This window comes from Melanotaenia boesemani, chromosome 11, assembly GCF_017639745.1.
Source record: "Melanotaenia boesemani isolate fMelBoe1 chromosome 11, fMelBoe1.pri, whole genome shotgun sequence".
In the NCBI taxonomy this organism is placed as follows: Eukaryota; Metazoa; Chordata; class Actinopteri; order Atheriniformes; family Melanotaeniidae; genus Melanotaenia; species Melanotaenia boesemani.
The window spans coordinates 11506435-11517446 of NC_055692.1; the positions used below are offsets into that span (position 1 = coordinate 11506435).

At 35.2% G+C, this 11012-nt stretch overlaps 1 protein-coding gene across 1 annotated transcript; it reads right to left on the minus strand.

The window, feature by feature from the left end:
• Positions 1-78: 78 nt before the first annotated feature.
• LOC121649666 lies at positions 79-2666 on the minus strand. The gene is made up of 3 exons (XM_042000667.1): positions 2651-2666; positions 2370-2524; positions 79-1579 (listed from the first exon to the last, which is right to left on the minus strand). The coding sequence occupies exons 1-3, from the start codon at positions 2664-2666 to the stop codon at positions 1148-1150; spliced, it is 603 nt and encodes a 200-aa protein (XP_041856601.1). The 3' UTR covers positions 79-1147.
• Between the last annotated feature and the right edge of the window lie 8346 nt (positions 2667-11012).

An 11012-nucleotide genomic window follows, 5' to 3' on the forward strand; every position in this document is an offset into this window, starting at 1 on the left:
AAAAAACTTTGCTAAAGTGAAATAGTCACACAGGCCGCATGATCTTGAAATTTTATTGCAAGAAAACATAACAGTGCTGATGATGGATGAAACGTGTGAAAAGATCTTAGCAATAATTTGAGGACACATTTAAAGGCCATTCAGAACAATAAATGAAAAAACATTCATCACCTAACTTGACCAGGATGAGACTGGCATTAATCTTGTTTTTACAGTGCTGTTTTTTTGCATTTCTTTGATGGGAGTCTGACAGACTTATCAGCCTTACTCTGCTCCGTCCATCTGGCTGCAAATTTCACTGTGAAATACACTGATGGGAGCCTAAACTGGCGACTCAGTGAAGGTGATTCTTATCAGCTTCTCTTTCTACCTCGGGCAGTGTAGCAAGCTCACAAGGGATAGGTGTCCAGAGTAAAACAATTAATCACTGTGAAGGCTGAGAAAACAAACTGTTATAATTAAGAAATGTACCAGACCCCTTCTCATTTGTTTCCTTGGCAAGTTGATTAATTACTGTCACATAGGGACGTGCCAGTTCTTGAGGCTTATCAAGTTTAACAAAAAAAAAAAAAAAAAGCCATTTATGTAACTTCCATGTAGCAGAAGCATATTTTTGGATATTGGCATATTTTGGTGACAGAACTGCTACAAATGACATGTTTGAAGTAAATAAGGAGTCTCAACTAGAAGTTACCTTAGCAAAACTCCTGGAAATGTATGGCTGTATCCTGGCAAGCAAGCACCTTCAGTGATTATGCTAAGCTAACAGGAGGCTAACTGCCTCACAATTGAACGGACAGCTATCAAAGTGGAATCAACCCATCTCATTGAGTAATAGCAAAAACAGTGACTGTATGTTTGTAAAAAATGTTAATTTATAGCTACTTTAAAGAGTTGACAATATATTTTTTTAATAAAAAGTGATTTAACTACCTAATTTTAGCTAGCATGCTTTAGGCAGCTCATACAGGTGTCATATTTCCATTTATCAGTTGATTTATAATCTTACTAAGTAAAAAGAAACTAACTAGAAAGATCCCAAATGCATGTGTGTGTACTGTATTAATGATAACCATGTACACATCTTATAAATCTTTAAAAGAATCATAAATTGTAACTACATTTGCATCATGCACAGAGATCAGTGTTATAGTTGATGCTGACTTCCACTTAAGTATTTAAATCTTTCCTTTACAGATGTGGGTTTAAACCTATGCTGCATCCAGGCCAGATAATCCCTTGCTGATTTCAGTAGAGTGTGACTCCACTGTTTCTTTTCAAATGTATGTTTAGGCATATTGGGCGGGAAGGGTTCATTGGAGCATTCCCCTCCAAGAACACTCTTCACACATATTGCAAGCATATTCACCCGAAAAATTGTCTCTTTGAAAAGCTTGTCAAGTGAGACATCTTTGGGATTCAGGTCAGTTTTCTGGTCCTCCTTGATTTTTTCCAGGCCCTGAGTCATGAAGTGGAGGCTGCATTGCACATTTGGTCCCTGTAGAGGAGAGCTTTGGTTGACGTGCAGCAGAGGAAAGCCTGGGTGCCAAATGCCAAGATTATCCCCATTGGCTTTGTCCTTAAAGACAAGAACAACAACAACATTACTAAGTTTTCTTTGCTTATCACATGAAAGACCAAGTCTGCAATCTTACCGTTTTTATAAATGCAATACATCTCAAATTTTGTCTTAGAAGAAGCATTTGCATGGCTATGTTAAGGAAGAAAAAAATTTAATCAAAACAAAAAAAAAAAAGATGGCAGCATTCACAAAGAGAGGATCAGTGACAAACAACACATTTTCTTATCATAAAGGAGTCATGCCACAAAATTAATTAAAAAAAAGTAGTTTAAATCTCATTTAGTACTGATGAATTGAAAATATGTTTCGAAGGCTAAATGTGTGTATAAATCTTTGGTAACCACATTAGAACTCTGCTTTCCAAAATAAAATAGCATGTACTGTATATGTATATCTATATCCCGTAAATCATACCAATACTTCTGATATTGTTCTAATAGTATTTGTTCATATTCTATCATAAATTTGAATGCAGGCATTAAACTGTAAATTTCTAAGACATGAATTCAGCCTAAGATTGGACAGTATGTTTTTTTCCTTCTAGATTCTAGGCTGAATTCATGTTTGGGAAAGTCTAAAATACATTATGTCAATACTTGCTCCATGTCTCAATAGTACCTGAAAGTTGCTTTACAGAAACAGCTGTAAAAGGATTTTTTTTTTCTCAGCTTAGGCTAATTACTGAAGCTAATATTCTGAGGAAGGAACTTCAGTGCAATGCAGACTGCCATAACACATGTGCTATTTGAAAATATATTACTGAGACCAGCAACATTGTGGTACTTACGAAACTTTGCAAAGTCTTTATGACTTCACTTTTGGTGAGGATTATCAATTCTTTGGGTTGGCATAATGCCTGAGCAGCAGACCTCTTTAGTGCAGGTCCTGTGAGCAAGCATAGCATCAGAATCACCAACCGGGCATTTGCCACTCTAAGAAGACCTGCAAAATCAAGCACACAATCTTAGCAATTTTAAATATAGCACATTCAATTTACTATTAAAAAGTTTGCTGAAAATACTGTATTTGATACATAGTGATAAATGAAGAGTTCATGGCATACTGTACCTGCTGTGTATTTCATTCTTATTCTTCTCAAAGTTTACATTAACAGACTCAAATAACAGTGTCATCTCAGTGGTTCAAGATCACTTTTATATGTGTGCAGCTCGTCAAGGAGGCGTATATGAGATGCACTGAAGATAAACTTCCCTTATGATAGCCATATCCGATAAAAAAGTGGTAAACCAATCAATATGGGTTCTTTCATCAGATCAAGTTCTTTTTTATGTGTAAATAGCTACAGTAGATTCCTGATGAAAACTTTTGTACCATCAGACTTCAGTATAAATTTAAATGAAAAAATACATTTATCATTTTTATATTTTGTAAAAAAAAGTAAATGATCAATATTTAATTTCATAACATACATCAGTTGTTTATCAGGTACTTCTGTGACGACATATTTACGCTATGATTGATTCATCCCTTATCGAGTCCATCATAAGAAGTACTTCCTGTGCGTTGATGTGACTTACCACGGCTCCACAACATCCTTTCTTGTGAATCTAGTTCAGTCCAGTTTTGCCCTGAAATACATTTTCTAACTTTGTATTACTGGTTTGATTTGTTTCAGTGTTATAGATTAAAAATAACCAATAAAAAAAGAAGAAAAGAAAAAAAGGGGAAAATATAAAGCAAACTTCAAAAGAATAAAATAGAATCTGACGCAGTTTTATCTTTTAGCCAGACTTTATAAAGGCTGAAGATGTGGTTACAGACAGTTTTTACAGAAAATGCAGACCTGCATCCCATTCAAAATATATTATACATCTGATAACACAAATATCATTAAAGGTGAACACTGCAATGTTAGCAATTAATATATAAAAACAGAAAATGTCAACACAGTTAAACAGCCAATAAATAAAAAAAAAAAAAAAGAAGTCCAAAAAGAAAAAGAAGAAGAAACCTTCCTGCCTCTGTAGAGGTGCAGGAAGCTGTTCTGGTAGTCTCACCTAAATGGAACGTACCACTTGCTCAGGTTAGCACAGGGTGGTCTAAACATATGATGACAAACTGTACGAAAGAGCAAACAAATTCTTCATCAAAAGTAAAAATAAAAAGAATAAAAATGGTTACTTTTGTCATGATACAAACAACTTTCAGTACACATACACATCTGAAGTACAAACACATCCAAACAACCTTGATAGAAAACAATTTATTGGAGAAAAGTAACACATCTCCCCACATTCTGACAGTCTCCAGTTCACCACTGTAATAGACCTAACGATGCAAACCTGTTTTCAGTCGTGTTGATTGAACTGCTCATCTGCACCTAATTCACAGGAAAACAAACCAAAACAGAATTAAAAGCCAATCAATAAATAACAAATGAACAAATCCAAAAATTATCAACTGAGACAATGACAAAAACAATGTGACTTGAAAAAGAAAACCAGTGTTAATTGCAATTTCCCTCTGAATAAATAATAATAATAATAATAATAATAATAATAATAATAATAATACATTTAATTTCTGGACACCTTTCATGACACTCAAGGTCACCTTACAGTAAAAGATACATAACCTTAAATAAATACATTAATCATTAAATTTAAAAACAGGACAAACAAGACCAGTTAAGTGGAAGGATAGGGAACAGCAGAGTTTGAAAAGAGCTTGGATCCAAAGAGTGGAAGTGAATCGATATTAAAGATTAAAAACTTTTTAATTTATTGTTAAGAAAGAGGAGCGTTTTAAAGTGAAAGAGGCAGCCATTGCCTGTAAATGTGTGTTGAAGAATGAAGGTGGTCATATAAAATATTGATTTTATTGTTTGTTTTACCATGTTTGCTGCATACATTTCCCACTTTTCTGACAGAAAAGAGCAACAGTTCAAGACTTATTTCACAAGCTTTCTTATATTCTTTAGTTTAACATTGAATGCAAGACATTAATGATAAAAATAATTATATAAAAAATGTTGCTTTAAAAAAATTAATAAATTAATATACAATGAATAAAAATATTAATTCTAATCTAGGTTAAGCTACATCATAGTATGCAGATCATAAATTAATTAAACTTTTTTTTTTATTTTTATATTTTAAAAAGTAAATATATAAATAAATAAATAAATAAAAAGTGGTTTATAATTTAAGTAAGCACAGGATAGCCTGGGTGAAACGGACTGAATGACGTAATTTTCCAGATTAACATAACTCCGAAAACTCCAAGGAGCTCCAGCATGTACATATTAAAATACAAAAATCTACATCAATAAATAATAAAATTCTAAATAGAAAAAACAAAATACAAACAGGATTAAAAAAGAAAAAGCAGAAGGCTACAAAAATTACCAAATACTTCATATCAACTATAGAAAGTACCAAAATGACAAATGAAGGAAGATCAAACAGTAAACAAAAGCTATTAATTAGACTTAGATTAAGTTTAGTTTAGTCTAATTAGAATTAAAAGTCCCATATTATACATTCTTTTAAACAATCTCATAATGGTGTAAGAGGTCCAACAACATTGTTTTCAAATTGTATTACCCCATATTCAGTCTTCATCCTTAATTTTAGCCATTCCAAAATGGCTTTAATGAGCTCTACTGAGAATGGGATGTTTCTGTGTTTATATAGCGCTTTTACTCTGTTTGGAATAATACCCAAAGCGCTTTACATTATACATCAAATTCACCCATTCACACACACATTTACACACTGATGGTGGAAGCTGTCATGCAAGGTGCCAACTACAACCTGTTAGGCGCAAGTTGGGGTTCGGTGTCTTGTTCAGGAGCACCTCGACATAAACTTAACAGGCTGAGGATCGAACCAGCAATCCTCAGGCTACAAGATGACCACGCTACCCACTGAGCCACGCCTCTCAGTGGGTATGTTCAATGTTCATGAGCGGTGCCTGTTCACCCCCACTCCAGACGAGAGGATCTGGCTTTCGCTGGCACCCGCTCTGTGATTTTAGAGGGCAGGCTCAGCTAGCCTGGGGAGTGGGTCAGTGGCAGTATCTACTACCGTGGGTAGTGGTTATTTCCCTTCATGAGGTCACAAAGGGAAAGATCTCAGACTCACTCATTTGAACACACATTTACTAAAAAGTGGATGGGCCTCATAAACACGCTATGAGGACACATATGACTGTCAGAAAACCTTTAGAAAGTAAATGTTGCATAATATGGGACTTTTAAACTAAGGACTCAGAGAGGCAGCTGTGTTATTTTTCCATCTTTATGTATGTAAGTTGTGGATGAAGTTGGTAGCGTCAGCATGGATAACCACTTCATTACCATCCTTAGAAAAGTGATAAGTAGCTTTGTAGAGAAGAGGAGGAAAGGTTGAGGTTGGAATCCTCTTTCATGTTTCAGCCTTGACATCCTTGTATGCAGCCCTGTGTTGCAGGTTGTTTGCACAGTAGTCCTTGCATAATAAGAGCTTGTGACCATGTCGTTTGAGCCTTCTTAATTATCACTAATAGAGCGCTAGCTGTCCTGAGGGTCATGTTTTGCAACTGGACTGCATTGGGAACGATCCAGCTCCAGTAGAGAAGGGTTTCAGGCTGAGTTCAGCACTTGAACTACTTCTGTAAGCCAGTCCCTCAGCCGGACTATCACACCCCATCCATAGACTTTCTTTGCGTAGAGATTTTCATCTGGCAGCTGTAGTGGGGCTGGTGTTGTTGGCAGGTGGATTTGAGAGTCGACACATTGAAGAACCTTCTTGGCTTCAAATAAATGATTGCGGAGTTTATCCTTGGTGTCATTTAGGGGCTTCAAAACCGATTCTGGAGCACCAAAGTCTTCTGTCTGATCCTTTTCTACTTGTGAAATGTGCAACTGAAAAAGCATATTCTTTTCATAAATGTCCAGCAGCTTCTCAGGAAAAGTGATACCAGTTACTGTGGAGTTAGGAACATCATCTGGAACTGGATTCGTCCTTTCTCCATTAAACTTAATCTGTGGAAGAAAAAAAGGGGGAGGATCAGTGCTGAGCAGCTTAAAATGGTGCTACTGTCTGAATCAGTCAAATTCTAATATTCCTTGTTTACATAAAGGGAATGTGAATAAAATGAGCTGGCAAATTAATGTAATGTATTTCTATGATGATATGAGTAGGACTTGTGTGTAGTGGCCACCCTTGGCCACCTCTTGGCTTCATCCGTTTCATCTTAACCGCAGTTGAACTTGTCGTTTCTTTTTGACTTTCTCCTGCTTTATTTAGTTTTTATTGTATTTATATCAGCTGTTGTTTAAAATTTTTTAGTACCTGGGGCTGCTGGGGTTGTTGTAAATGTGCAATATTAATGACCTCTACCTTGAGCTGCAATGCAGTTAAGTATTAGTGTTCTCAATGTGTGTTAATGATATCATAGCTGTCATAGTAAACCCAACTACTATTTCTGGTAGGAAACATTTAAACCTGCATTGCTTTAATAAGTTTCTAAAGACATGATGTGTACATTAATCATGATTGCTCATCTTATTTTTTTTTTATTGTGCAATCATTTTAGACCACACAAGGAATTATGAAACAAAAAGAATGACCTAAATAAAGTTTTTAAGTTCAATGAACTCTTCACACAGTTTTTGCCTCGTCACGAATCCTGACTGCTTCACTTTCAGTTTGTCATTTCTAACAAAGAAAGTGTTAATCTATCCAGAGAATTAGAGCTTTCTGGTTTCTGGTTTATTAGAGAATTTGCTTTACATTTACACTACCGTTCAAAAGTTTGGGGTCACTTTGCCATGGGATTCAATAGGGAAGTGACCCCAAACTTTTGAATGGTAGTGTATATCTGTGTGACGGTAAGAAACCAAGGCAACAGAAGGGGTCATTATTAGGGCGTTATGCTGCTAAAAATAAAACTGCAGCTGTTGCAAAATGTCACCTAAAGTCTTGTGCCAGAAAACAGCAAACTATACATCAAGTACAGGAAATATACAAGCGCCATAGATTAGTCACGGGGTGATACTTACATATTCCTTCAGTGCCTCATTTACATGTGGAAGTATTGTCTCTGTAAGACTGATAAGTCTTTGAATGTTTTCACAGCTGGTGGTTGGAGCAGGAAGCACTGGATTCCACCAAACTACGAGGAGCATCAAGGCAGGTACTGAAAAAAAAAAGAAAAAAGAAAACATAGACATTTATAACTTAAGGGAATTTAAAACTGAAAAGTACACTATTTCATAAAAAGTTCAACATATTCTGCTGCATATTCCTGAGAGCTGCTTATTTTCTTTAAGTCCATCTCCGTACTGGCTAAATGTGGAAATCTCCAAAAGCCACTGACATTAAAGTTTAACTGAACTACAGAACTGAACAGGTCAACCTGTTTATGCCCAGAGAGGCCCCTGGTTCTGAGAGTCTGTTTAGTAAGCCTTTCTTATTGGAAAGTAAGTAATTTTAAGTAGGTGAAATTTGTAAAAGCCATTATAAAACTGAACAGGTGAAAATACACAGAGAGCATAAAAGAAAAGACAAATTGATGGCAAAAAGATGCAAACAACTTCATATTGATCTAAAAAAATAACAAAGAGCAGGAGCAATTGATAAAAACAGAACAAAAAAAGTTAAACTAATGTCAAGAGAAATAAAACTGCATATGTATATATATATACACACATTTTATGTTCTTATTAAATGATGTATATACTACAACTTGTGTATATTAAATAAATTATACAGATGTTTTTGTCAGCTCTAAAGAAGTAAAACTGATTTGAAGTGCAGCTGCTGGACATGTCAACTAAATGTCCAATTACATAAGAATTAGCAATATTACAGCAATGACAGATACATCAGATAACAAGGCTACTGTCAAATATTTGTACATTTTTCATCAAATGTCAGTGAAAAAAAAATTAAAGAAACTTACCATTGCACTTAAAAAGAAGTCTGTGGAGTTGACGATCCATAGTGATGTGATCAATGCAAGGTGCAACTACACTGTAAGTCTTGTCATATATAATGCATTGCATCTAAACACACCCACTTTACACTTACCACACACCACATAATGAATAAGAAAATTCCATGATGACTTCTTTTTTTTTTTTTAGAACATCATTCCTCTCATGATGAAAGTGTTTGATTTGACAACGGTATGAGTGAATACAGATAAACAAGAGATAGTTATGTTTCCTTTTGGTGAATGCACCATATGAGCTGAGCATCATATGAAAACTTTAGTCATGCCTTGAATAGTCTAAGAATGTGTTTTATCCAAAGAAGACAGGTTATTTTCAAGTAGATGATCAGGCACTGACACAGAAAATACCAACACAGGATTTGTGCTATAACTTGAGGATGTTTATAACAAAATTAGGATGTGAGATAAAAGGTGCATCATTTGCTAAGAATTTAGTTTTCAACCCATGCAGATCCCAACACGGAATTAAACCAACTATTATTTACCAATTCCCAAAGCAAAATCATGTGGCAGTAACCAAGTTACTGAAAAATACATTGTAGAGATGAATATCTACAATTGAAGGCAGGAAATACCCAATCAGCCTTTCACATGGCAGCAACTCAGTGCATTTAGGCATGAAGACATGTTCAAGATGAAGTTCAAACCGAGCATCAGAACGAGGAAGAAAGGGAATTTAAGTTACGTTAAATGTGTCATGGGTGGTGGTGCCAGGCGGGCTAGTCTGAGTGTTCCAGAAACAGATGATCCAGTGGTTTTTATAAGGTTTACAGAGAATGGTCTGAAAAAGAGACGATATCTAGTGATCGGCAGATGTTTGGACCAAAATGCTTCGTAGATGTGAGAGTAGGCAGACTGATTGGAGCTGATGGAAAGGCAGTAAGTCAAATAACCACTGGTCAAAACCAAAAACTTTGAATGCCAACTTGAAGCAGATGGGCTACAGCAGCAGAAGACCACATCAGGTGCCACTCCAGTCAACTAAGAACAGGAAACTGAGGCTACAATTCACATAATCACCAAAATTGGACAATAGAAGATGGAAAAATGTTACCTGGTCCGATGAGTTTAGATTTCAGTTGTAGCATTTAGATGGTAGGGTCAGAATTAGGTGTAAACATAAAAGCGTGGATCCATCCTACCTTGTACGACCACACCCACCCCTTTATGACCACATCAGGAGATTCACATCAAGGATGTGCAGCTGACAAATCTGCAGCGGTTATGAAGCAAAATCTCCAAGGAATGTTTCCAACACATTGTTGAATATATGCCATGAAGAATTAAGGCAGTTTTGAAGACATAAAAGGGGTCCAATGCGGTCATTGATGTGCCTTTGATTTGATTCACAAAATTTGTTTTGTTTTTAATAAAAAATAATTGACATCCAAGACTGAATATCCGTCCACAAAAGAAAGATCGAGAGTTGCTTTTTCTATGAACCAGGCTATGGCTCTCAAATAGCAACTAAAGCACCTTATTGGCTACAATTACAACCAATTCAGGAATTTAATACTCTGAACCCCAGTGCATCTTCAGATGAATATTTTTCCAGGATGAAACTCGTAATTTTTTTTTTTCTTTTCCTCCACTTTCATCCAAAAGGATGGCATTGTTGAGGTGGTCGTTCCAAGATTATAATAATATTTTAACTACCATGTTTCCCTATTTCTTATTTAAAATAACTATTCCGGTTAAATTGTGAGGTGTGATTCATTGATGAATGATTCGATTCTGTCATGAGGAAGTCAGTATTTGTCAGTTGCGTTATGACAATGCGCCTGTCAAAGAAAACAAACAAACAAACAAACAAACAAAAAAAAAAAAACAGCTGAGGCAGTTTAAGGTTGTGTTTTTTTTTTTTTTTATTGAATAAAGCAGCACAAGAATTGTAAATGTTTACAGAATACTTGAAATAGTATAAAATGTAGTTGTACCAAAGAAATAATCTATGTGATAGTTACTAAATCAAAAGTTTGTTGTGCAAATAACAAAAACTAAGACATAGTGTCATTGACCTGGGCTAACACTATGGCTTGAAAATGCTGACCTATTTAGAAAAAGAAAACGAGAAAGTTTTATTAATAAGAATCTGTACATTCTTTTAAACCAAAATGAGGCAGCCAAGTTAAAAAGAAAAGCTCTAATTTTTTCTTTTGCATGAGTATTATTGTAAGTTTATTTGCTCTGATAAGTGCCTGGAATTCAAGCTACACACTTAAGAAAATTAAAAAAAGAAGCTTTTCTTGCATATGGCCTTGGAGTAAATAAAAACAATTGTCAGACACAGGCTACATGTGGTTGTTAAATAACTTGACAGCTGCTATAATTCTGTTCTGAATGTTCTCATGAACTGACTGGCAGAACACTGCATGGAAAAAAAAGAAAATACAGCCTCTTTCAACTCTGAGGTTTTAGGTTTCAAAAACTAAGACAGAGGGAAATAGTAAAAAGAAAATATGACGTG